The 27,574-nt window shown below is 37.5% G+C and overlaps 5 protein-coding genes and 1 long non-coding RNA gene across 7 annotated transcripts in view; 3 read left to right on the top strand and 3 right to left on the bottom strand.

Moving 5' to 3' along the window:
• Positions 1-1,624, top strand: part of LOC140926187 (uncharacterized) — a 9,836-nt gene extending 8,212 nt beyond the window's left edge. Inside the window, exon 4 of the mRNA XM_073375971.1 lies at positions 489-1,624. Coding sequence (XP_073232072.1) covers positions 489-1,624 — 1,136 coding nt within the window. The remainder of the gene's footprint in view (positions 1-488) is intronic.
• A 2,503-nt stretch (positions 1,625-4,127) lies between these two features.
• Positions 4,128-21,323, top strand: LOC140928579 (cytochrome c oxidase assembly protein COX18, mitochondrial-like). The gene is made up of 8 exons (XM_073378351.1): positions 4,128-4,241; positions 5,634-5,830; positions 6,959-7,166; positions 8,977-9,127; positions 15,541-15,671; positions 19,440-19,547; positions 19,977-20,228; positions 20,802-21,323. Exons 1-7 carry the CDS (start codon positions 4,200-4,202, stop codon positions 20,187-20,189), a joined length of 1,050 nt encoding a protein of 349 aa, XP_073234452.1. The 5' UTR covers positions 4,128-4,199; the 3' UTR covers positions 20,190-20,228; positions 20,802-21,323.
• LOC140928578 (uncharacterized) lies at positions 13,237-17,060 on the bottom strand. 2 transcript variants are annotated; one of them, XM_073378349.1, is made up of 2 exons: positions 16,875-17,060; positions 13,237-14,735 (listed from the first exon to the last, which is right to left on the bottom strand). In XM_073378349.1, exon 2 carries the CDS (start codon positions 14,702-14,704, stop codon positions 13,412-13,414), a length of 1,293 nt encoding a protein of 430 aa, XP_073234450.1. In that variant the 5' UTR covers positions 14,705-14,735; positions 16,875-17,060; the 3' UTR covers positions 13,237-13,411. The 2 variants fall into 2 exon arrangements, with proteins under 2 accessions (XP_073234450.1, XP_073234451.1); XM_073378350.1 differs by having other exon boundaries at positions 13,237-14,720.
• A 142-nt stretch (positions 21,324-21,465) lies between the features above and the next one.
• On the bottom strand, positions 21,466-23,715 carry LOC140928580 (group XIIA secretory phospholipase A2-like). The gene is made up of 3 exons (XM_073378352.1): positions 23,521-23,715; positions 22,853-22,920; positions 21,466-22,141 (listed from the first exon to the last, which is right to left on the bottom strand). The coding sequence occupies exons 1-3, from the start codon at positions 23,672-23,674 to the stop codon at positions 21,818-21,820; spliced, it is 546 nt and encodes a 181-aa protein (XP_073234453.1). The 5' UTR covers positions 23,675-23,715; the 3' UTR covers positions 21,466-21,817.
• Positions 23,716-24,414: 699 nt separating this feature from the next.
• On the top strand, positions 24,415-25,779 carry LOC140926989 (uncharacterized). Its single transcript, XM_073376659.1, has one exon. It carries the CDS (start codon positions 24,581-24,583, stop codon positions 25,559-25,561), a length of 981 nt encoding a protein of 326 aa, XP_073232760.1. The 5' UTR covers positions 24,415-24,580; the 3' UTR covers positions 25,562-25,779.
• Positions 25,780-27,429: 1,650 nt separating this feature from the next.
• Positions 27,430-27,574, bottom strand: part of LOC140928577 (uncharacterized) — a 5,342-nt gene continuing 5,197 nt past the window's right edge. Inside the window, exon 3 of the long non-coding RNA XR_012164656.1 lies at positions 27,430-27,570. This is a non-coding gene — a long non-coding RNA (uncharacterized lncRNA). The remainder of the gene's footprint in view (positions 27,571-27,574) is intronic.

The following is a 27,574-nucleotide window of genomic DNA, read 5'->3' as shown; positions in this document are numbered from 1 at the left end:
TGTACCACAGGCACATGAGCCGAAATTTTGCCTTGGGTCTCCTTATATGGACTTGGTTTCAGCCAGTTGCTATCGCTATTGTACCGTTTTTGGACGTCATCAACTATGAGTTCAAACAAGGTACGCTACCTTAATGACTACTTTTTACGTAACCCAACAGCTACCACAAATAACCCCCACTTAACAACTAATTTTGAAATGTTAGTTGTGTGATAATAATGATAATAGTGATCAAGAGAGAATCCTCTCTTGTAGAGATGTTTAAAAACAACGGAACTAGCAGCTATCGAGAATAATCCAAGCTTCCTGGCCAGAGGCAACCGAGTTGAAGTTCAGCGCCCTAAACCACTCAGCCATTCTGCCTGCTTATTAAGTGTATAATGATCTTTAAGGTACAATCTTGTGTAGTATGCGAAAAAAAATTCCTGTGAATTGTTGCCTACAGATTTTGATAAAAACGGCTTTCTTTTGCTCTCTTTACTCTTAAGGTACCACGCAGTGTGGCGTGCAGTTTCCCACCAATCTAGCTCAGATCATCTACGCAGGCATAGTAATTTTTTGCGGTTTTGTACTACCGGTGAGCATCATGGGATTTGCCTACAGCAACATTTTTTGCTCCGCCAGGCAACACACTCGACGCGTTAGTCGAGTATCTATTTCAAGCACGAGTAGTACGAACTCCGCCACGGCCCATAGGCAAGTAGCGGTTACCGTGCTGATTTTGCTTGGCGTATTTCTAGCGTGTTGGTTTCCCTACTTCATGTACGTCATCTTGGTGAGTGTCGAGAAAGAGCTTTCTACTGAACGAGCAGTCCTGAACCTAGGAAAGGCCGGTTATTGGTGTGCGTTTGCTAGCAGTGCCCTTAATCCCTATATCTATGGTTTTCGCAACCCTCAATTCCGGAAAGAATTCAATTTAATCCTTTGCTATCTCTGCCCATGCGTAGGATTGGGATCGCGCTCGCGGGGCTGTAGTACCACTACAGGCAGCAAAGGATCGTGGGATGGATCTAGTGGATTTGATTATAATCAGTTAAGACGTCCCAGCACACCTTGTATCACTCCCAAGGGACGACTGTCGGTTGATTTTGCCCCCCTCCCCCATGAAAGTCTTCAGAAACTTGAAATGTTCGCTCTTCAAGCAAAGCTTTCAAACTGTTCTGCTGAGCCTGAATATTGCAGCCACAACGAGCAAAGTTCAGAGGCAGCAGGTGGAGATGAAAATGTCAACAATAACGGTGAAGGCGACAACAAAATAAACAACAATAATACGAACACCGTATCTGGGACAAACGTTTCCGAAAGTCAGCATGATTTCTTTGAAATCAATGTCAACGAAACAGGCCGTTCACATCACAAGCCTTTAGAAGAGGAAAGATCAATCAAGGGATCGTTTTGTAATGAAGGGTTTGCTCCTGAAAGCAATTCTAACAACAGCATAGCTGCTCGAACTAATGAATGCGAAAATTCAGCTCAAGCTGATTCTTTAGACAGCTTTCAGGCTGCAAGGGATCTGGGTACAAGTCTCTCAAAGGAACTCCTACCTTCGACACGGCCCAGGGGGTGGAGTTTGAGAAGTCTTGGTGCCAGGCTTAAACTCGGGTGGGTGGAGAGCGCTCTATAAAAATTAACAACGTAAAACGCAACAGAAGTGCTTCTCAGTTGGCGATTATATCAAGATAGCATACAATCGACCTCAATTAGGCTGCAAGCTAGTGATAACTTGTTCGAAAACTGTACAAACAGAGGGCCTCTTCACGTAGGCTCGGTTGACCGGGCTGGCCAGCTTACCGGGACCAGTTTCAGCTGCGGTTCATATGAGAAATTTCAGCTCGGTTTCCAAGATGAAAAAAGGCCGGCACTAGCTCTGGCGCGAAATTCGTGAAAGAAAACAACCAGGAAGAAACACAAAGGTAAAACTTTTGCGCTTGTAATAGCATTGGCAACTCTTATAGCTGTATCACTGCAGATAAATGGGATGCTTATGATACAGTAGGCAAAGCACCACGATGCTACAGAGACACCCAACGACGGTTTCCTCCTAAATACATGGAAAACACTCTTTAGGCTATCCAGAGTACTTTTACTAGATCTCTGCAAATGGATTCTAAGCGTCACTACAAAATTTGTATCCGTTCGGTCATCCTAAGGGAACTTGAGGCCTTTCGAAATTACAAGGGCTTCCGTGTTATTTTCCGGAAAATTTTAGTTGTAATTGAACGTTTTACGAAACTGAGAATTCTTCTTATTCCTCTCCATCAATTTATTATTTTTTGAATACGAAATTTTAGGCTTCTTTTTCCTAAGAAAATTAGCCTAACATAAGGAGTAAACTGTAAAAAAATTAAACTTCAGAAATTCGTAGGGAATGTTTCAGATAAGCTTCGAAAAATTGTACCTAAATGGAAGGCTCATCTAGAAACTTTTAGCCGTTCTCAAATAATTGTAAATTCTAGGAAATATTTACTTCTCCAAACGGATATTTTACAGAAAACAGTCGTTGGGTGCCCCTGATGCCATCCGGGCAGCCGAATTCACACCGCTTTCATCCCGGTCAACGGGCTGAAGTGTTCATCCAGGGATGAGATCCCGGTTGGAAAAACTCATCAAAAACTTTACAACGAATTTAGAGGCAAGGCGAGATCTCAGAAACCGGGCCAGCCCGGTTAATCGAGCTAATGTAAAGAGGCCCTGAGTGACCCAGCATAGCCCAGGGCAGCGAGTGCATTTACGGTAGTTGTTTGGAACGATTTTGCTTGAAAATAGTTTTATTTAGTAAAAGCCTCGATAAGATAAGATCGTATTCATTTCACATACCAAATATCTTATCTTACCCTCACATTAAATTAAAGCTTACACCGTAATTTTTAGGGAGTTATTATAACTCCAAAAATGGAGTAAAAATTTTAGGTACGGGATAACCCCTTTTTTGGGGTTATCTTAACTCCTAATTTAACTCCGAATTTGGGGTCATTTTTACTCCTGAAAAAGAGTTCTTTTTACTCCCAGTCTGGAGTTAAAATTACTCCGAAATGGGGTTACTTGTACTCCTTACATGGGTTGTTTTTACTCTTTTTGGAGTTAATTTAACTCTGAAAGTGGAGGTACAGGATAACTCCTTTTTTTGGGTTATTTTAACTCCTCAATACCTGGGGTCACTTTTACTCCTGAAAAAGAGTTCTTTAAACTCCTTTTTGGAGTTAAAATAACTCCACGAAAAATAACTCCACTGTAAGGAGTTAAATTAGCCCCACTAGAGGAGTTATTATAACTCCCTGAAAATTACAGTGTAACCGTTTTACAAGTGTTTTCTCATAGAAGCTGGTGACCGAACTGAAGTGCGTACTGCGAATTTAGCAAATTAACTAGATTGATTTAATGCAGAATTTATCAGCTTGCTTGATCTCTATGAAAAAGCCAGTATATCGGGTTTGGATTTTAAACCTGCTATAATATGTTTGTGTTTTTTGCGTGAATTTTATATCCATTACCAGGAGCCCATTTTTTGAAACCGGGGCGAGCACATTCCATGCAATGTAGTCTTGTCACGGCGTTTTCACCAGCCAGTTTATTTTTTAAACGTTTTTGAAACGAATGTAGAATATCTTTATGGTTCCACAAAGCAGTCAGCAAAACCAGAAGACCTGAAAAATGCCAAAAATGGTATTTTTGACCTTTAAATCACGTTTAATTTTTCTTTTTGATATCTTATACCTCATTTTAATGGGTTCATTTCGGAGCGAAGCTTCCATATCAGTGGGGAAAAGTCCTCCAAAATTTAATTTACCCAAACATAAACCAGTCCATGTTGTGAAAACGCCGTGACATATATATAGGCGCGCGTAGTATGTGAGTTCTAGATATGCTTAAAAAATTGTTTAGATTTGTTAAGGAAAACTGAAACACAGGTAAAGAAAATTTGTAGAGAAGGGTAACCTGAGAACAGTTTTTGCCACATAAAAGGATCCGGTTCTTAACTTGCCAAAATAACAGTCCCTTTGTGATTGGATCAAAAACATATCTTGCAGCTTTCTCTGGAGTAGGCCTGGAAAAGAACGATCATTTTCTTCCCGCCTCGCGCTGACTCGCGCCTGCAGTACCTCTGCGTTATACCGCGTTATGTAAGATGGCGGCCACCAGTAAGTATATGAGAGGGTTTTCTCAAATAAAAGCCTTAAAACCCAAAATATAAAAGCAGGATGTCTATTCGGAGGCTACCGCTACAGCGTCTGAGCTACCTGGTAAGTTATAACAATGTTTTCTTTATTAATAGAAGCCCGTTTTCGAAAGCAATATTTCTCACAGTGAAGGAAGTTGTGATCTGCAGAGGAAAGGGTATTGTCGCAGACCTTTGCACGCCGAGCGTCAAGAACATTCCGACCGACGAAAGCATAATCCGCAAGTTTTTTTTATCGTCAACTTTCAAACTGTGATGACCATCTGGTAGAAAAAGTCTGAGCGGAGCATCTGGTAGAAAATTGAAAGTCTGAGTTCTTGGGACATCCCGGGGTCTCAGTTATTCGGGGGTCTGAGGTCTGAGTTGTCGTGACACCCCACCTTTTTATGTCTTCTACTGGACATGAGACTGCCAGTTCAGGGACGGATCTAGGGGAAGGATGCAGGGGGTGTGCACTCCCCCCGCCCCCCCCTGAGATGACCTGCGGTTTTCCAAAAACAACTGGTATTCTGCAAAAAAAAAAACGATGTGGTTTATTGGTGTTGAAGTAGAGCAAGAGACGAGTGCACCCCCTCCTAAAAAAATCCTGGATCCGCCCCTACAGTTCTACATGGTCCTCTATTAGCCATGAAAAGGTATGGTCTAGATATTTTATAGGAAAAAGGAGGTAGCTTCAGCTATTAAAAAACCCTGAGTATTGGTTTAGTCTTGGAATTGAACCCACAACATCCTGCTCTGCAGACCAGCACTACATACATACATACTTTATTTGTCATGTAGGTCAGTAAAAAAGGCAGCTAAAGAGCTGATGTGGACCTACAAACTAAAAAGTATCTACAAAAAAAGTAAATAACAGTATTAACAAACCAATGAATTATTTACAATGAGTAAAGAAAAATAAAAAAATACCTAGCAAGATAAACAACAGTTAATTGACTGTTGCCTTAATATATATAATTTACAATATCTTTATTTATTCCCTGTAACCCATTAAATGTTATTTTATCTAAAATGTCAGATTTTTCTTTAAGAGCAGATTTAAAAGAACCAATATTGGGTTTGCTCTTTAAGTACATGGGTAAGTTATTCCATAAAATAGACGCACGATGAGAGAAGGAAGATCGAAGGAAGTCACTTTTAGGGCAATGCACGTATAGTTTCAGACTGTTCCTGAGATTTCTTAATGGAGAATGTTCTGTTATACCAGCCGGAGCCCTGTTGTAAAATGCTTGATAAGATATGGTTGCAATCCTCTTTTTGTACATGTATGATAAAGACTTCCATTTTGTCGCTGCCAGGACCTCAGTGCTAAGAGTAGAATTCTTTATGTTAAAAATAAATCTTGCTGCTCCGATGTGAATGTCCTCCAGGGTCTGAGCACTCTACCAACCTAGCTAATCCTTAAGTGATTAAACCAAACTCTCCTTAGTCCTTGTAAACTATGCTTTATGTACAGTTGTCAAGTACCTCTAGAAGCAACAACAGCATCCACTGTCAAGTTATTGTTGGACCTGTTACTTGTACAGCTCAATACAAGAGGCACAGCAGTAATGGAACATGGTCTCCTTATTTCTTTATCTCACCTGATCTACCACCAATATATGCACTTCAAGTACTACTGGAGAAAGTTCATGCTTGGACTCATCTTCCTTGGTTTGTGTTTAAACATTTTCATACTTACATATTATATTATTTTTTAACACACTTGGAAAACATACAGGAAAACATTTTGCTGGACAATTCTCCCCATGTGATAATTTTTTTTGACAGAAAAAATCCTTTAACTGGGAAAGAAATTCTGTACTGGTAACTTGCTGAATATAAATTCAAAAGGTTTAGATATAAATTTGTGCATGATGATTCAACAACAAAGTGACCTTGATGTTTAATGTATCCTATTCATAGCACATGAGCAGACATGTCTCTCTGACATGCAGGGCTGTCAGTAAGGGCCGGTAGCCAGCCAATACTGCCGGCTAGTTAGCCATATTTAGCTGGCTACTTTTATCTCCTTCTACCATAACTACTAATAAAAAATAAGCACCGTTGATTGTAAAGCATCCATTTCCCAGTTTTGAATGACATTGAATGCATATTCTAACAGCTTTAGATCTGTGAAACGTTCGAACCGTGTGATGTCTTGGAATGCCTGGGACATTTCGACAGCATTGTTCTCAATCTTGCGTGTATTCTGACCAAACAACATGGCATCCGCGGTGGAAAATACCTCTTGAAAACCCCTGGAAGCGCCATTTTCAAGACTCTAATTTTCAAAATGTTCCTAGATGCCTCGGCCCTCAAGAACTTGTGCCTTTGGTGCGAGTTCCAAAGCCACCTACTATTCATTATCAGCCTGCTACTTAAAACCTTTTTGACAGCCCTGGACATGTGCCCTAGTGTGCACCAACTTTACATGGTTAACGCTGATCACCAATTGTTCCTGAATTGGGGAATACATACAAATGTTCCTCTTATTAGTAATGAAGACAAAACATAAATAACAAAAAAAGGTTTGGCCAATGTTTAAAATACAGGACAGTATTTTTATAGTGCAATATTGGAAATGGGCTTTAGTGCTCTTCTGATAAGAACAATTGTTTCTGAGTAAGGGATTATATACCTCTTATTAGCTGATTTTGAGGCCACACTGTAGATTATAAATCATGATTTTCCTGTACAAGCGATTTTCTTTTTTATTCCCAACAAATCATATTTTGTAGAAGATTTGCCACATTTACATGTGCCATAGATAGGGAATGTTCTTGCTTTGTTTCTTTGCAGGTGGGCAGTAATTATTGGCTCCACAGCTGCGTTAAGGAGTGTTATAACAGTTCCCTTGGCAATACACCAGAACAAACTTATTGCTGAAATTGAACTGCGACAGCCAACTGTCAGCATGATGACGGAGGCTTTGAAACACAGAGTGGTTAGTGAATGCCGTAGGCTAGGTGTATCAGCTGATGAAGCAGACAAGCTGTTCAAGAAGAGGGTAAGGATGTATGTAGGAATAACTATTTCCTGAGGTAATATATAGTACTTATTAATCAAGGCCTTGGTCAATGAAAAAAAAAGGGGTTAATAAGTTATTTATTATATGGCCTTTTCATTATGGACCTGAGCCTGCGATCAATAATTAAAACCAACCACTGGTTAGTGGATAACTTAAAAAGACACATCACCTCAATGAGTTGTAAACTTGAGCCCATGATACAGTCAGGTGACACTGGTCAGCACATACCTTTTTTGACAGCTGTCAATTGACTGTAACATGGATGTCCATAAGGATGTCCACTATCAAGTTAAACACAGATTGTATATGCCTTGGACACCTAGCTAGTAATGCACGGTCATTACAAGAAAACAGCTAATCCGAGCGGCTCACACGTACTATTGTAGCCATATATTAATAATAGGAAACAGTTAATTTTGAAACAAAATTAACTGTTCCCTGAGGGACCAGCCTTTAAGTGATTTGTCATATAGCTGGAAATTTTGAAGCTGGAAATTCATTCAACCATGCTGTAACGGCAGCCCTCGGTTAACATTCCTGGGTAAAAGTGCACTGTTACGCGCTGACAGCATACAAACTTTAGATATTGCACTGGTGCCTTCTCAGAGATTTTGCCGGGAAACAGTTTCATTGGTAGATGTCATGTGACCTCAAAGTAATCAATGAGAGTGCGCACTGTTGGGAGATAATTTCCAGTTTTACAACAAAGGTGAATAACCACCCTGAGAATTTCAAATGTAGTCATCACCTCAACTGGCTCCATGGGGATCAATAAGTTACAGACTGAGTTCAGCTGAGAATGTCATTGCATTTTTTTACAATATGGTCACCAATAGCAGTTAGCAACTGGCCTTAAATATTTGTTCCTATCAATGTAGCTTTTCAGCAGCCTTTGCTTATTAAGTTTTAATAAAATGAGGTTTTAAGTTTGAAGCTTTGAGATTATTTTTTTCACCAGTTTTCTGGTACCCATTGAGGTTTTTATTTTGTATCATATCCATCATGATTCTGATTCTTTGTGTTAGATAAAGACTAGGATAAAAAATTAACCCCAAAAAATAACCACTGCATGCTACACAGTAATTTTATTACCTCTGTGTCCTGTGTCCCTGACGCATAAAAATCCCCAAAGACGGAAAATAATGGCAGTTATTCATTGCATTCGTGCCATAGGACGCAAAGATCGATCGATCGATCTGAATGTGAGTATTTGTAGAAATATCCCATTTGTGTAATTTCTGTGGCATTTATTACACCATGGCTGTTGTTTAACGGTGCATATCTCTTTTAGCCTTTGTTGTGCTTTAAAATAGAAGGACTAAGTATACTGTAATACAGAGTTTTGGATTCTGTCTTTGATTCTGTCCAGATTAACTGTCTGGTTGTCTAGTTACATGCAGCGGCAGAAAACTGAACAAAAATTTTTGGAGACTAGGACCCCCCCGCTATCTCAGGATCTGGATCTTTATTTTTTAAAAACGGGACTAATTGGTTCTGGACTGGGACTCATGAGTTTTCACAAGATGAGTCCCAGGACTCACCATAACTATTTGTATCAAAATCACTGGCTGCATAGGCTAATATATTGTAGGAAAAGTGTGGTGGTACCTAGCCAACATTATCTCAACACTGAGAGACAAACAAAAAGTGGGTTCATATTAAACTTGGGCATTTAATCCCCTCAGCCAGTCATTATTTTGCTATACTCCTTTGCTCAGAACTTCACCAATTTTTTTACTTGCCACTACAACATAATAACTTGCTGGTATTATTTCTTTCCATTGTCTAGCATCGTAAAATGATATACGACTACTACCAGTCTGAGGGGTGCAATCCAATGAAAATGTACATTTTGCCTTGGATCCAACTGCCTCTGTGGTTCTTTTTATCCTTGTCATTCAGAAACCTGACAGGATTTTTTCCATCTCAGAGAAAAGCAGGTACAATGATAAAATGTCATAGATACAGACAAATTTTCAGGCCTAGAGCTATCATTTCACAATGGTAATCCAAAGATCATAGATGAATTAAGCTTCTAGCTGGCAGACCACTTGCAAACTAAGTTATTTATACTCCTCCATCTCTAACCAACAAACCTTGGTGCTAATGGTATTACATGTATGGAAAAAATTTCCTTCTTTAATATCTATATTAATTTTTGCCAAAGATTATCAACACATTATCAAGAGAGTAGGGTTTGAGAATGTGAATAAAATGATCACCATTATCAAAAAATTCTCTAAACTTATCATTCCTTTAAGGTAAAGTATGGAGATCAGTGTGGAGAATTTTTTATGTTGTTATTGAGGCTTAAGGTGACTCGACCCAGTTTTTTTTAGGGGGTACCATCCTACTTTGAAGCTCTCTGGTATCCCCACCTTTACTTTTATCGTAAGTATAACACATAGAATGGATAACATATAGATCAATCTACAATATAACATAAAATTTTTGGCGATCGGAGTAAATGTCACATGGTTATAATGCCACGCCCCTTTGAGGTCTGAGTCCAAAATCTGCTGTTGTCAGCATTTTTTTGTGAAAATCTCTCGGCTACACATAGTGCGCATTAGTGCCTTGCGCTGAACAGAGTTTCACCAAAATCGCAAAGACCCAATTCGAGAAATTCAGCGGTTTCCAAATTTAGGTCATAATTTATGCGAAAATGATAAGCAAACTTTACACGGATTATATCTAATAAACCAAGAGATTCATCCCTTTATTTTGGGCATCGTTATAACAGATGGGTCCTTGCAAGTCAGCAAAACGCTTTAGGGCCTTGTAAATGCGCGCGATTTCGAGCAAAGCAAACATATAGAAATTATAGTTTTCGCTATTTGTTGACGTTTGTCGGCGTTTGAGAGTCAATCTCACGAAAAAAGCATTTTCTTAAAAATTCGTAGTTTTTTTTCCTTCAAATTTTTTCAGGGCCACAATTGATTAACTAACTACCCGGACTCTGAATTTCATGGTCATTGAAAAACTGTGACATTATCTTCTATAAGCTCAAACTTGAGTAAACATTGAAGATTTTTAGCGTTTTGGCTGAGTTTGTGCTTTGGGAGTTGTCTATTGTTTCTAGTCTGTCATTATACAGCATTCTTGTTCAGCACGCGTGCAATGACTGCGCTTGGCTGACTTCCGAATGCTCACCGAGATATTATAAATTTGGTACAGTGAGACAGGCCATCGCGTGATACAAAGAGGTTTAACTAACAATTTTTAATCAATTCTCGTGCTTCTTGTGTCTTTGCAAAAAAATCAAGAAGTGCTACACACTAAGTCTACTTACTATTACAAAAATATCATTTTTTCATAGGTTTAATGCAAGCCAATAATTAAACCAACTCGTGACGGGAATATCTCGGTGAGCATTCGGAAGTCAGCCAAGCGCGGTCATTGCACGCGTGCTGAACAAGAATGCTGTATAATGACAGACTAGAAACAATAGACAACTCCCAAAGCACAAACTCAGCCAAAACGCTAAAAATCTTCAATGTTTACTCAAGTTTGAGCTTATAGAAGATAATGTCACAGTTTTTCAATGACCATGAAATTCAGAGTCCGGGTAGTTAGTTAATCAATTGTGGCCCTGAAAAAATTTGAAGGAAAAAAAACTACGAATTTTTAAGAAAATGCTTTTTTCGTGAGAAGGACTCTCAAACGCTGACAAACATCAACAAATAGCAAAAACTATAATTTCTATATGTTTGCTTTGCTCGAAATCGCGCGCATTTACAAGGCCCTAAAGCGTTTTGCTGACTTGCAAGGACCCATCTGTTATAACGATGCCCAAAATAAAGGGATGAATCTCTTGGTTTATTAGATATAATCCGTGTAAAGTTTGCTTATCATTTTCGCATAAATTATGACCTAAATTTGGAAACCGCTGAATTTCTCGAATTGGGTCTTTGCGATTTTGGTGAAACTCTGTTCAGCGCAAGGCACTAATGCGCACTATGTGTAGCCGAGAGATTTTCACAAAAAAATGCTGGCAACAGCCGATTTTCGACTCAGACCTCAAAGGGGCGTGGCATTATAACCACGTGACATTTACTCCGATCGCCAAAAATTTTATGTTATATTGCAGATTGATCTATATGTTATCCATTCTATGTGTTAGACTTACGATAAAAGTAAAGGTGGGGATACCAGAGAGCTTCAAAGTAGGATGGTACCCCCCCAAAAAAACTGGGTCGAGTCACCTTAAAGGGATAAGTGGTGGATTCAAAGGATGTGGGCTTTTTTTTCCTATCTCTAAAAAAACTGAGTTTGAAGAAGGACTATTGGGTCTCGTTTAGATATTTGTAGAATTAAAAAGGCCCTGTTCAGATACTGTACTCTCATGAGCCAAATTGAATTCAGTGAATTAAGTTAATTTGAAGTATGGCTTGAAATGGCTCTCAACACCTACATGTAGCTCCACGAGAAGAATAACAGCTGTGGACCAGCCTTGATTCAGATGCGGAGCTTTATATGAGCCAAACCACTTGCATGAACTTTGGTATTGTATTTTTAGTGCATTTTGACTTTTCCCTTTGAATTAAGTTTGGCTGGAATAAAGATCACGTCTGAATCAATATTCAGCTCAGTGACCTAAATTAATTTGGGTCAGCCTATATTCACATTCGGAGTGGCTCATGTAATCTGAGGCATCTGAACCAGGCCTTTACAGTACATAAATTAAAAGTCAGAAGATCATGAATTCTTTTTGATCAAAATCTGGATAAGTTTTACTTTTAATTGCAAGCTATAATATTAAATACACCTGTTTTGTTTTTGTATATACCAGCATAGTTTTTAGTACAAAGATTACAAAATACAATTCTATTCAAAAATTACAAAAAATGTACATTAATGTGGCCCTCTTTATTCATTTATATGACCTTTCAAACTCTCTCTTTTTGCTACACATTGAAGCTCTATTACCGTTATACTCTTCTTGTGCTACTAATGAGGAGAAATTGTGTAACAAAACAATAAGTGGTTTGTGGTTTTGTTAGGAGAAGATAGATGCATTACCAGGGCAAAGTGTTTAAATTATGGCTAAAATGCCTGGATATGGCTAATAAAATATTATTATATAATAGTGAACCTGTACTGATGGCCTAGTGGGCAGGACATACATGGACTTACTTGTGTTAAACCATAACGATGATGGCAACTTCATTGTAGGCTGAACTGCTAAAATACATGTGAGATGTGCTAACTATATGTACTGACTGAACCTTTTTAATACCATCAACTGACGTGATGCAACTCAGTTTGACTTTGGGATGACTACCATACAGGTTGTCAAAACACAGTCACTGTCAACAATGACAGTCCTATTCAGGACTACGTTTACCCGGATGATCATACTCAACCTACTTACGTCATAACCATGTTGTTATATTTTTCTCACTTTTTTGTTCAAAGTTAAAATTTATCAAGTTGTTTCTGTTCAAATAGTTGTTGTTGTTGATGATGATGATGATGATGATTATTATTTAAGCAGCTTAACAACAACAACTACAACAACAATAATGTTATTGAAAGAATTAACTTAATGTCCTGTAGGTAGTAAAAGCTAATCTAGGTGGAACAGAACAGCTGAGGGTTAGGGTTTAACTTTTAAAATAAATATTATTCCATAAATAAATTTAAATATTTAGTATCATTACATAAAGGCAAAGTCAAGGAAACAATAATGTTAGGGGTTGAAGAGAAAAATCAATTGAGATTTGAGATAAGAGTTTTTTTTTTTATAAAATGCTATCAGAAGTGACCCTTCTTTTTAAATTTGGGATGGTATATTTTGTATGACTCAATGATAAAAAACAGTGCCTCCAATTTTTTTTACTTTTAACTATTTAGTTTGTGATCTTTCCAATTCTGAATAAATCACTTAATTAACCTACGTGGCTTATCTCTAGTCCTCTTAATGGTTCATGTGTTTATTGTCAGTGATACTATGACTGTAGCCTCTCAGTTTGCTTGATGCATTTGAAAAGTTGCTTTTGCAAGGCCACCACTTGTGCGCCGTCAAATGTAATATAACAATCGCCTCTTGCTTAACCTCAGAAAGCCTTGTAACTTGCTTATACATTGATTTTCTTTAGAAAAAGTCAATTCCAGAAGCCAAAATTCTCAACTTATTAACCAAGCTGCAGTTCTGTCCAAGGTCTCTTTCATCCAGTTTTTTTGTCAAACTTCTTCAGCCACTGTTTATAGATCTGCTGAACTTAGTCATTTTTTCGGACATATCCCAGCTCCTCTAGGTAGTTTGGTTTATTGATGTACTTGTCCTTGGCACAGCGCAGAATCTCCTGTATGTCGTCTTCAGAGAGTTCTTCTTCCTTAATTTTACTGATGATCTGATTTAAGGCCTCATTCTTCTTCAATTCAGCCATTGCCTCCTCCGTACTTGTACTTTCAAGCGTTAGTTTACCTGGAAGAAATTTACCAGGCTTAGCAGAAAGCATCTTACTTGGTGATGCTTGCTGTTTCATCAACACAGCTTTACTGTGGAACTTATCGGCATATGTGAAGCTCTTCTGACGAGTAACTCCATAGTCACTCTTATTCTTCTCAGCAGTGCTTTTATTCTCTTGTGTTCGTTCTGTATCAGCTTCCTTGAAGCCCATGGCTTGCTTCAATTTTTGAATATCATCAGAAAATTCAAACATCTTGAACTCAAGCTGTGCCACTTCCTCAGACAAAAGCTGGAACTTGGTGCCTAGCTCCTCAATCTTTAAGGGCTGATCAGTTTTAGCGGCTTTTTTCTTGTCACTGACCTCTTTCAAGTCGAGGAGAGGTGTCTGCAACTTTTTCCCCTTGTCAGCAGCCTTGTTTCCTATGATCACTGTTTCATCTGCCGAGTTTTCACTTGACTCTGATGAAGTGTACTCGGGAATTTCTTTCAGTTTCATAGAACGTGAAGGTTTTTCTTTTTGAATCCCAACACTCTTGTTTTCAGCCTTTTTGACAGCACCTTTGTCTAATTTCCAGTTTGGAGCTTCAGTTTTTGCTGAGCTCATCTTCTGTGAGATGAGATAGTGACCATTGGAGGTCGAGGGATCTGATGTTGCCTGTGAAGGCAAAGTCTTATCCCTGACGTCTTTGTTATCCGGCATTGTACTGGTTTTTTCAAAGAAACTCACTGGTACAGTTGTGGCTGCAGCTCTCTTCCTTGGACTCTTAATGTATTCATATTTAGCAAGTGTGTCAATGGTGATTGTTTCAAAAGTGTATTTTCCATGCTTATCCACTGCATCCCCTTTTTCATCCTGCTTGTTTCTGACAGATTCCTTCTCTTTGGAATAATCATTTGTAGGCAGTACATGTACCTCATGTTTAGGGGATGATGTTAGTCTGCCTTTCACGTCTTTTCCATTTGATGGCTTTCTGCTGAGTGAGGTTCCTAATGTTTTTCTTGGGCTGGAGAGTTTTTCTGCCAACAGCTCTGTGTAAAGGCGTTTTGTCTTGTCATCTGTTTCCCACCACTTGTAAGTAGGGAAGTTAGGTGCTGCAGCCATTGGCCGTCAAGGATACCTACCGATGTTCAAGCTGAAAATAAACAAACTGATATGAGGGGATGTCAGCTACAATCTTGGACAAAACTGTTGAGAAAATTGTATACTTGAAGAGCATTTTTCTAAACATCTTAGCTGTTCCCGGTTCTTCCTTCTCCCCCTTCCCCTGAAAACAATGTTGTTGTCTATTCAAAAGAAAGCCTGATCCCTTGGTGTTTGTAGGAAGCAACGTTGAACTGGGGGAAGGGGATTTCTTTTCGCAAAGGCGTCATTTTGGAAATAGTTTTGTTACATAGCTAGGAGGCTTCTTTAGACACCTTAATAAAGTTTCATCATCATCATCAAAACTTTCTCAAGTAGTTTTGTCTGGGATTGTAGCTTATTTTGAAATGGTACGGGATGAAATGTTTTTTGGCCATGTGTGCATGTTTCTCTAAAGATAGTACACAACAATTAATAAAAGTAAGATTTGCTAATTTAGATAAGAAGTGACTTTGTTAAACTTTTGGATATTAAATACTGCACTCAAATGTTCTTCATATTTAATGACTTGATTATGACATAAGTTGACCTCCAAAATGTTGTCATCTTTTTAAATGTTTTTTAACTTTTACAGCGATTCTTTTGTATAGATTTAATCCAATCAGAAGTCAGCTGGAAACTGTCCTTGACTTCTGTTTGGTTAATGTCTGCATGAAAAAAAAAACTGAGCTAATTAAAGAAGATCACACTTTTGGGCTCCTTGCTGTAATATTAAAAACATTTTAGTGTGGCATTTTGTAACCAGATGTTAAAGATTTGCTTGTAAGAATTATTGAAACTATCAATGTCTGTTTTAGATGGTGATGTTATCCTCCCCTGTCCTGAGATAGCAAATGAGGGTGCCCTGTGGTTTCCTGACCTTACTGTAGCAGACCCCACCCTGATCATACCTTTTGCTGTTGGTATCTTTAATCTCACCAATATTGAGGTCAGTATTATATTCAATAGCACACTTGAGAGATCAATACTTTAATAGTTATGTGTAATGTTGCTGAAAGATACATGGCAGAAGGAAATTTTACGTCAGAGAGATTTAGAATCACAGGCTTTATTACAGCAAACAGCAAACATCAAATTCAAGTTGACGATTTCTCAAAGAAGGAAATGAAGAGACAAAACTGTGCAGAATAATTCTAGGGATGAAACTGGCTGGAAACTACTATTTTTTGGTAGATATATATAAAATGAACAGTAATCAACAGGTAAAGAGAAAACTTGTCAAGTGGTACAAATTGCCAGTTGCTGTTTGGCATAAACATGGTGCTAGAAAAAATAGGAAACTAAATGTTTCTTTGTTGGTTACTAAAGAAGAAAACATAACAGCAAAACTAAGTTATTGAAATTGCTGACCAGAACAGCCTTGTCAACATGTACTAAAAACTTGACTGTTTTCAATTCTATAAACAGTTTATACTTGGTCTGTTAAATGTACATTCAGTACTCTCTAGAAATCCATTTATATCAAATCTTTGAGTGCAAATTTAATTTTTGAACATTAAAGTTAAACTTTGTTGGTTTCTAAAGAAAACATATAGCATAAGTTAGGTTATTGAAATTGCTGACCAGTAAAGCCTTGTCAACATGTTTTAAAAACTTGACTGTTTTCAATTCTATAAACAGTTACTTGGTCTGTTAAATGTACATTCAGTACTCTCTAGAAATATAATATCAAATCTTTGAGTGCAAATTAATGTTTGAACATTAAAGTTAAGCTGTAAAGTTTTAACATTTAAGTTATAAACTTAAGCAGGTGAAGATTAATTTACGCACTTAGCAAAAACATATTTTTTCCTTCATAACTACTGTGTTGTAAACATGTTTTGTTAATGATTTGTTATGAAAACAAGCAAGTAAAAACTGACTGAACTTTCTTTTTTGTCATGTAATATTTGGTGGTTTGTTCTTCTAATACTGAAAGGTGTAATTCTTTGAATCATTATCATGCAGAAGAGATTCTTAAAAGAGTTTATGAATTAAATAGAAGATAGAAAAACAATGTTTAAATTTTCCAGTTTTAAGTTCCCATGACAAATATTCATTTTCTGTTCCAAACATGGGTCATTTCTCTTTTGCAACATTTCAAACTAGTGGTCGTTGTAATAATTTTTCAGAACAAGATAATTTCACTTACTGAACTGGTCAGGAGCAACTTTCCGTTGGAGCAATTAAATACCCCTTGCTCGGGGTTTAGTCCTGCAATTAGTGTTGTGTGGGCAATAAACAACCCAGGTTTTTAAGGGCGAGGATTGTAGATGAAGGGTGTGGAGTGCTGTTGTGTTCATAATCAGGTCAAGCTAACCTCATTGTTTATAGTCTGGCTGTAGGTTATTTGTAAGGTGGAGCTTATAATTAGGTGTGGTCCTGGAAAGAAAAATTTGTAGCTTTAAAGAAATAAAATTGCACAACAAACTCACTCAGTATTTTCTCACTTTTTGCTGCGTGATGAAAATGATGGCCATACAGATTAGCTGGAAATATGGTTTTTAAGTGATGTTTTGAAGGATTAACAGTCCCATTGAATTTTGTTTTCAAAGAAATGTGCATTTTGGATGTTAGAAGCCACCTGTGACATAGCAACAGGTGATCAATGGTCACCTGCTCGTCAAGGCAGCCTGATGCTGATTGTTCATACTGTTGACAAAGTTGACGGACACATTTGGTGTTGACAAGAAATAATTATGTGGCAAAATTTTCATCTAGGAGTGGAAAAAGTATTTGAAAATATGGGTGTCAAACTTTTGTCCAATTTGACACTCTTATATTGGTCTCAAAAATCATGTGTCTATTTCTTAATAAGCTATGCCATCTTGGAGTAATGCAGTTTACCATTAATTTTTGTTACTTCAGTTTTACAGTGCAAAGACTTAATGAGAATTTACTTTTTGTTGTGATGAAAAATTTTTAACTGAGTTTGAAGAAGATTCCTTAGGTACTCATGATAGAGATTTTACAATTTTGCATTGCTTTGGAACATTCAGAAGGCTGATTTTGCTTTGACATCTTAAATGCAATAATATAATAATATTATCTTCAATTTTAATAATAATATATCATGCATATTAACAGGATTAATTTTTATATACTTGTAACAATTTTTAAAGTTTTTTTAAAAATAAATTTCGTTCTGAAGTTGATGAATAACTTTGAAAATAATGGATTATCATAGATGATATTGTCAATTTTTCAAATAATATCTATTGTGCTGTTTTCTTTTTCACTTTGACATAGTCTTACTGTAGCGATTTATGTGGCTCATGACATGCTAAAACGGTCTACAATAATTTTAGTGCTTTGAGTTGTCATGAGTTATCTTCACCCACAAGTTGTTGTCACTTATGATGATGGACATTAGTGATTGTAGATTGTTTACATCAAATTTCTTAGTTGTTAACTTTAACCACTGAGAAATTGTTCAAGACAGTTATGTTACAGAAAGCTTGCTTTGAAAGGGTAATAATATCAATTGATTGTCCAACTGTTATTGTGGACTAACAGGGTTATCACTAAGATTTCTAGTTGCCAGGTAAATACAACAAGTAGGTGGGGAATCAAACAGCTAGGCACCTCTCCTAACCTTAAAAGCCAGTTGGTTCGATACCCTAACTGTGAAACAATGGAAAATAATGATAATTCAATGATGTGTTATTGTTTTCTACAACCAATGAGGAAACACCGTATGAGCAGCTCCTACATTACTGGGGTCAGCTAGGGATTTCTTTTGGTTCTATTTTTCTTCTTTTTCCTGTTGAAAGAAGCCGGGCACCATATACATAGTAGCCAGGAAAGATCCCCAGCCCCTGGCTCTTTATGACAGCCCCGACTAAACATCCTTAACAGAGGCAAAGCTACAAGACTGGTCTGTAAAGTGAAAATAGAAATTATTTAGACCTTCAGTTTTAGAATGATTCCAAACAGTTTCAACTTACATCGGCAAACGTCAAAGCAGGCACAAACTAATGGCCTTACATTTACCTAAGATAGAAATAAAAGAATTGATTCCTTTGCTATGGCAGTAATTTGGTACTTGCATGAACTATATTTTTGTAAATTTGTTTGAATAATGTGTAGATTTGTTTAAAACTTGATCAGTTCAAAAGAAACATCAAAATGCTCTCAGCTTCCAAAAGACTGTCTTATAATGCAACAGGTGTTCTTAGCCTATTTGGCCACCTGTTCATATGGAGCAGGTCACACTGTTGCCAGTTTGTTTCTCTTGGATATTTTATTTACCAAAAAGGGTGTGTCACATTTAAGACCAAAATCAACAACTTACATTAAACTAAATAATATTAGTTATCCTAACCTAGGTCTCGCCTCTGGATATTCTTGCTTGGACTCCTTTCCTTTGCTTAATTTGGCTCCCAAAGTTGGTTAAAGGGGGATCCTGTTAAATCTGTGAAAAACATGCATTTGGTGACCAGTCAAATACTGTAGCACTGTCAATTTTTAAAATGAGGTATAAATTAGGAATTTTTCTTAACTGTTGAATCAAAGTGTGTTCCTCAATTTATCAGAAAAGATCCATGCACTTCCTGGTGGTGGTACAGTTTCTGCATTTTATGGAAAAATAGGAGCCATATATTAGTGAGCAGCTTTTATTTCTAGTTTAATTCATCTTTATATTATGGTAATCACTCAAGTTTTATACAGTATGTTTGATTCTCACATGAGTGTTTTTTCTCTCTCTTGTGGTCAGCTCAATGCATTGCGACGACATAAAGCAACAAAGTTCCAACGGATTGTGACCAACACCCTGCGAATTGTGTCTGTGGGAATGGTGGTTGTAGCTTCACAGGTCCCTGCAGTAAGTTGTCATTAACCTTAGAGTTTGTTCAACTCTTCCTAGGATTGAACCAGTTTATATAATCATGTTGTGATTATTAATTTTGTGGCTTGTAATAATAAATCATTATTATCAGTTTCAAACTATGGCATGGTGACGTTTAATTTATATCTAATTATCATTGTGTATAATATTAAAAACCATGCAAATGGCAATGTTAATATAATTTTAACTTTTTTAAACCTGATAGATCAGGAAGAAACTGTTTCTTTTAACTTAATTATGATGAAATCAGTTAATAAGACTAGTGGTCCATGGTTACAGGCACTGTTTAGTCAAAATATTATAATTATTATCATGGTTAAAAAAGTTCATCCAATGATTATTTAATTCAATTACGATTTCTTGCATAAATGAACATTACTTTATTTTCATGTTTCTGATTTTCAGGCCATGTCCCTTTACTGGGCTGTTTCAGCCTTCTTTGGTCTGACACAGAACATAGCCTTTAAGGTTCCTTCAGTGCGTCGTCAGTTAGGCATTCCAAAGACTCCAAGTGAAAGTGAGCGTCCATTTCAAGACTTGAAAAACCTGGCTCAGCTGAAACGAGAAGAGTTCCTCAGGATTCAGCGAGAAGGCCGACCAGTGAAAAAGAAGAAATGATATTATAAAAAAAGGACATTGATGGAGGTGCAGAATGTGGTAAGGACAAATTTGTCACTCTTAGTTGTTTGGGGCCAGGGACCAGTTTCTAGAACGTCCCAGTAATTTACAGGCCAGTGAAGCTGTTGTTGTTGCCTTCAAGATAGAGGTTTCAATAGTTTTGCTGATAACATGATAAAACCATCAGTTAACAAAACAAAATGGTCTGGTGTGTTAGCTAGGACCTCTGCTATTATTCTTTAGATTTTGATTTGAGTACTTGATTGCAAGCCTGAAAATGTATGGCAACTTTGGAGAATTGGGCCCCAGGTTCATTAAATAAAATAATAGTGGCCCATTGTTGGAAAACAAAAATAGCCTACGTGTGTATATAGCTGCCTCTGTAGTAGCAAGCAGTGGGAGAAAGCTGTATACATTTTGCTAATTTAACGATATTAGGCTAGTTATTGTTTTATTAGCAGGATATTTTTCCACAAAGAATTGTGATGAATCTGCAGGGCCTAGCTAGGTTTCTATAATATTGCTGGTATTATCCCTTCCTAGTTATTATTGATATAGTTCTTACTATGACCAATGCTCTGACACAAAATTGTAAATGATTTCCCTCTCCAGCTGCAGAGAGTACAGGAAATTGGTCTGGCAGGGTTAGACTGATTGTAAGCAGATTAGCTGGGTTGGACATGCAGAATTCCTGTTTGGCGATGTCTTTGATGAATGTGGAAAATGCAGAATTGCAACTTTATGAGAAGGACATTGGGGTTGGAAGGGTATAAAACATGGCTGTATTTCACTGACTTGTGGAGCAGTAAGAAAGAACGCTGCTGTATGCATAATCAGTTGCTTGACAGTCAAAAGGGACACACTAATATGCATTTGTATGAAGGAAAAATTTGGCTCAAGTGGTCTTGCAACAACCTTGCTGATAAGTATTTGTTGCATTGGACAGAATCTGTCATCAGTGGATGACTAATATTTATTGTTAAATAGGTATTGGCATAGAATTGTAACAGTAAGTTTAATCTGTGGGTGTATGTAAGTAAGGTAAAATACTGTAAATTTCAGTGCAGAGAATTAAAACTTTAAAGATAGTGAGCACCAATATCTTGGTGCATGGAATAAAGTTTTGAAAGTTGATTTGCAGAATCTTTATAATAGACTATTAGTAATCATAGTCTCTTGGCTGAATACGTATACTGCTTCTGTATTATTGCTAAGTGCTATACAGAAGGTTGGGGGTAGGGTGAGGAGCAAAAAAGAATTATTTAATTGCCAAACAGAAGTTTCATGATTTTTTTTATTAAAAATAGCACAAATATTAACACTAGCAGACCACCAGAATCTTTGAAGAAATTGATAAAAAGGAAATGTGATGGATGTTGCCTTGTACTTGTGCTGCTCATTTGAGGTGAAATGTTATTGGCTTTAAGTATCAAATCTACTGTTACCTGTGTATAACAGATGGCTTTCCTGGCTTTTTTACTCATGGTTGTAACTTTCTTTTCTTTGATTAAGACAAAAGCCAGGAAGGGCAAAAGTCTTATAGGCTGATTCGCTATCAAATATGTACTTTTCAAATAAATAAATTGAATTGAAAGTAGATATACAACAAGTATTAATTTTATGATGGGTTATAATTCCTCATCTCTCTCAAGTTCGTCCATTTCGTTCTTAGTTATTTTTCTTCCATTACAGAGACATGCATTTCTCTGGGCTTCTTTGTAAGACATGCACCCTAGAGCATAAGTCCCTGAATACATAAGGTCTGCAGATTTCTGACAAGCCTCCAGCTCTTCTTTAGGCAGGCGATTGCCAAGCCCTGTTAAGAGGCACTCATTGTCTAGACAAGATTTAAAATCTTCATCACATTGGTTGCGGTCATTGTTACATGTGTCATAGCATTTGTCGTGGAGGTCACAGCATCTGGTAAAGCCAGCGAAGTGAGTTGTGTCAAGCTGCAGAAAAGAAATAAACACAATATAGAGGGGGATGTTGTAGTTAATTTTTTATTTCAGTTAATTTTTATTTTTCCATTGTTTTTAGGTATGGTATGTTAATGAATTTAATACAAAGGAAAAACAGAAATTAACTGCAACAGGGATGGTATATGCCCAGTTTAAGTAATGACAGTGCATGTGTGTAAGTGACAACACAACAAAAATGTCTTTAGTTGTATTGCTTATCTTGATTTTCACAACAGAAGTTCCCTCTATAGCCCATGGTTAAAGAATAATCAGTCAGGCTAGCATTTCTTCTTGCCACACCCCAGTTTCACTCAAAACTATTTTGGACATAAACTATATTTTACAATCTGAAATACACAAAAAACTTAAGAAGTCAAATCTATTGAAAGTAGATTGTGAACAGGCTCCCAAGTGGAGTGGGGTGAAAAATTATTGGTCACACTCTAGCTCTACTTGCCATTTTTTTGCCCTGCTCCAATTCTGAGCCTGTTCACAGGCTCTTTGAAATGTTCCATGTTTTTAGTTGTAATAACCTTGGAGGTCACTTGGGGGTTGGAGGCAGGAAGCAAAGGTACACTTGCCTCCTATTAAAAATGACTTGATTGTTGAATAAATTCTCATTCGTTTCAACAAGAATGTGTTGGGAACAGAGTGAATAATAAACACACTGATATTAGGGTTAAAGTAGTTTCAGAATTATACCTTGATTCCCATGGAACCACAGCCATCTGATGATGGTATGTGTTTTGGATTAGCAAGAGGTTTGTGTCCTGTCAAAAAAAGAAATTATCAGTTTCAAAAATGTATGTGAGAGGCATATACTTTTTTTCTTTAGTTAAAAAAAAAATTCTTGAAAGCATTAGTTACTTTTGGTTATGTACCCCACGGTCAATTTCACAGGTGAGTAAATAAATGGATCATATGGGCAACCAATCAAAATACACCAGGTCATCTTATTTGAAACCTGCTAAAGGAATGATGTTATGTTTGTGCACAACTTTGTTTGCCATGTTTTTTCATAGTTAAGATAATGACTAAAAAAAGGAAATAACGGTGGGTATATCGGGTGTTCAGGGCTCCTTAAGATCGCTTCAAGGTAGTCTAGTCGATCGCTTCTGGTGTGACATTCGGAACCATTATTAATGACCGTCACCGTGCTAATTATTTACATGACTTTTATAAGGCAATAATAGGAGCAGTCAGTGTAGCGTATTAAACCAAATCACACATATATATATATATATATATATTAGCTGTCTCTTTCAAACAAGCACTTGTAGTCTGTTTCAGTAAGGTGTTAGTTACTCTTAAAGTAGAGTCTATTTTGCTATTGATCGAGGCGCTTCAAACCGGTCGTTGGAAGATCTTACCTTTGGGACATTTAAATACACAATTGTCTCCGCCGGCTAGCTGTCCTAAAACTTTTGCCAAATCTGCCAATCCAACACCATCTGATGCAATTACTGCTTCCAAAATGTAACCAAAAAGGAAAAGATAGAGCAATTGTCTGTGTATCGGAGTCATCTTTGTGACTTTACTACCGGTTTGAAGATTCCTCACAGTTTTTGAACGCATGCCAGGTGGTTAACTTGAAGTAAATTGATCGCTGGCGCACATGTTACGGTTTTCAATTATCAGCCGTTTGTCGCCCGGGGTTTTCGGCTGATTAAATATTTATTTTCAGTATCAAAGCTCATTTCGTCCAGAGATAAAATACTGTTTCAATATTGTTCAGGATATTAAAAAAATAATCCCCTCATTATTGCAAGTCTCATCATAATAATAATCACGGCTTTAAAACTCAGCCTTACACTCGGAGGTCTGGTCAACCTGGTCCTTCCTCCTTTTACCCCACAAAAACGTATTGTTAAATTGGAAGGTAAAAGCCCTTTTGCCCTCTAGTTGTACCGATCCAAACTTATATAATTCGAGTGGAGTGCAGCTGAGCCAAAAATTTGGTTTTTAATAGACGATTTACTCAGGAGCACGCGTACTTGAAAATAAATTTCTCATACACAAAAAAAAAAACAAAGAAGAGAAAACTGTACAGTTTTAGCTAATCTAAATCTCTTCGTTTTCTTTTCTATACCAGAACAAAAGTCCAGAAGCTTGTCTTTTGAAACTTTTTCCCTGTGTAAACCCCCAGAACAAACCCCGCGTTCGAGGGGTATTCCCCGGAAGAAAATAAAGATGATGCAATTATAGTCTGCTGTGATTGGTTCTTGACGCGGAATCATTTGGTGTCCACGCCGTTGCACCATCAAACATAAACTTTGCGGTGCTGGTGAAATTAACGCTATAAAGCGAGCTGTCCGATCATTTTATTCAAACATTTCGTCAAGCTACTTATTGCAAACTGGTAATGAATTGTTGCTGAAAAGATAAAAGTCATATAAGCCTTTTTCCATTGGATTTCAAGACCGAATCAAAATGTGCGGGATGGAAGGAAATACGTTAGCGAAAGACTTCCACAAGCTTATGAAAAGCATCGCGAGCTTTTCAAACAAGCAAGCTGAGGTTTGCTACTACGAAGAAAATCTCGAATCATTTAAAGTCGAGATAGTTCCAAACGATGGTCTTTACTGTGGTGGAAAATTCGACTTTGAAGTAACTCTCCAAAATTATCCAAAGGATGCACCGAATGTCACGTGTGTGACACAAATTTACCATCCAAACATAGACGAGAACGGCGAAATTTGCCTGAATTTGTTCAACGAATGGGTCGAGACAAACAATTTGGAAGACTGTGTGCAGGGACTATTATTTCTATTGTACAATCCAAACTTAGAAGATCCTCTGAGTCCTTTGTTTGATCCCGAACAGGACAACGATTACGATACATTTGCTCAAAACGTGAGGCAGTCTTTGGAAGGAGGTGTTGTGGAGGGCTTGTCGTTTGAAAGAAATCTTGTAGAGGAAGATAAAGACACTGGCATACGCGACGAATCAACTCATTGTCAGAAAGGGGATGAAACCAAGCAAGCTAATGAAAATGACACTTTAGTAGGGGATGAAAATGCCGCCGAAAGTACAACTGAAGGAGCAAATTCAACACCACCACCAGAAACAGAGCCAGTGAATAAAGCAATGGTCAGTGGGATGATTGACACAGAAGCAAACAAAGACACTGATACTTTTGACTCGGGTGAAAAGCTTAAAGAGGCTGTAGTAATAAACGAACGGGAAGTAATTGTTTCAACCGAACCAAACCCAATTGCATTTGTGGCTGCAATCAGAACTGCAAACCCAGAATTGAAAACTCCCCTAGTAACTGGTAACACAGAAACAAACGAAGACACAACTGCCATTTCAAACAGCTTTGAAATGTGGGATGAAACTGTAGTTGATTTTCTGTCAGGTAAAGTTCATCCATACAGAACTGAAGACATTGTTGGGTGCCTTTTGCTCTGATTACTGTAGAAACCTTGCATTTATGAATGAAGTGATCTTGTTACAGTTGTTACGGGTAGATATAAATTAGTTTTGATCTGGGATATGAAAGCAACAGCTGCCATAAAGGTTAGCTGCCATTAATGAACAGTCTGCATGACACGGCTTCTGGTTACCGTATTTATTGTAAAAAAATTTGCACTGTAATTAAATAATGTTTTATTTATACAAAAACAAAAAGTGTAAAGTGTAAAATTATGCACACAGAATTTTTAATAAAACTATTTGAAACAGATTCAAGTTTCTTAATAGCCTGCAAAGCAGGCGTATTTTGGGGCGAGATCCATGAATTGTTTTCAGGATAACGTTGTCCCGCCATCTTGGACGTTAATACTACCAGAGAGTTGGGACGAGTCAAAAAGTGTCTTTAAGTGTTAACCGCGGTCAAACGCACGAGCATGCGCAATGCACTCGTACCCGGTCGCCGGCCGCGAAAATTTCCCGCGCGAAAATTTAATTGAAACCATTGCAGAAACCGGCGTCACGCGAAAAAAAGTTGAACGACGGTGAGAAATTTGCTAAAGTTAAGCAAAATACTGAAAAGTGAAGGTTTTTGTTTTTACAGTTGATAGTTCGATAATTTTTCTTTCTTCACCAAGTTCACTAAATTTTTTCGACATTCACTAAAAAAGTTCTTCGTGGTAAAAGAGCCGACATGCGAAAGCTTGTCGTCGCCGAGATTTGTTTACTGTCGCTGATGCTGAGCGTGACCACCGGAAGCAGATGTGTAAAGGAAGAGAGAACACGGACAGGAAAAAAGTGTAGTCAACAGCAGCTCAGAAGAGTGGATAAAGCGTTATCGAGAGCTGGAGATATACCGAAGGGATCGTGGATTTGTTTAAGCCACAGAAATTTGATACTTGCCGAGGACAAACGCTGCTCCTGCCCATCTTCGTGGGGACACGGTAAAAGCTTATCAAAACATCCGATCCCTGACAGGCTGTATAGAGTATTTGACGAGGTGGGCAGAAACAGCGTTACCGAATACAAACCTGGGTCAAACTGGTGTAATAAATGCAGAGTCCTCGCAGATAAAGAATTCGCGTCCCACCCCATGTTCACTCCGAGGAAGCAAAAAAAAGTGACATCAGAAAATAAGGTAAAGCACACTAAATAACATTATAATTTCATCAATTTTAATTCACTGTCTTCTTTTAAAAATAATAATAATAACAATTTATTCTAAACCAGATGGACAAATAATATAAACAAAAATATTTTTCTATAGGAAAATGTAATGAACCAGCCAACACCACAGAAAAACAAGGACATTCAGCAAACGTCAAGTTCCCAAAAAGGTTAAGTACAGAAGAAACTTTCCTGAGTAAAATCAGAAAATTTACATCCCTCTCTCTTTCAACTCATTAAGCCCAATGCCCAATGTTTTTATCTCTCAAAAGATTTTCCAACAACACATAACATGATTTAAATCAAGTGCTAATAAAATTAACATTGAAGAAATTTATATTTTTTAGAGCCTTCGTTTGAGAAGATGATGGAGACATTTCAGAAGGCCCTCAGCAGCCACTATGAAAATAGTGGCCAACCATTATACAATGCAGAAGATATGAGGAAGTTTTCCGAGATTTATGCGCCAGGCTTGTTTGATGTCCTCCTCAGTTCAATTCTTCGAGACGACTCCAGGCTGTCAGAAGACAGGAAAACATTGCAGGAGCAAAGAACAGTTGCTCTTCTCCATATTATGACATATTTTAGGTATCTGGCAAGGAATGAAATAGAAAACAATGCTGACCTCTAATGAGATCATGGGGTAAAAAAAAAATTCTTATTTTGTTGTTCATCTTGTCTAGATCCCAGAAGTCATGTCCCTTGCAAAAAGACCTGGGTCTGTACATGCACCAACATGGCCTTTCAAGAGCTGGCTTGAACAATGGCCCTATCTTTGGCTTTTCAGTAGCACCAAGATCAATTGATAGGCACAACATCAACTTACGGCAGCAGTATCCAAGCTTG

This window comes from Porites lutea, chromosome 2 (genome assembly GCF_958299795.1).
Source record: "Porites lutea chromosome 2, jaPorLute2.1, whole genome shotgun sequence".
Taxonomy (NCBI): domain Eukaryota; kingdom Metazoa; phylum Cnidaria; class Anthozoa; order Scleractinia; family Poritidae; genus Porites; species Porites lutea.
The sequence above is the reverse complement of the archived record's forward strand: the minus strand, read 5'-3'. Positions and strand labels throughout refer to the sequence as shown.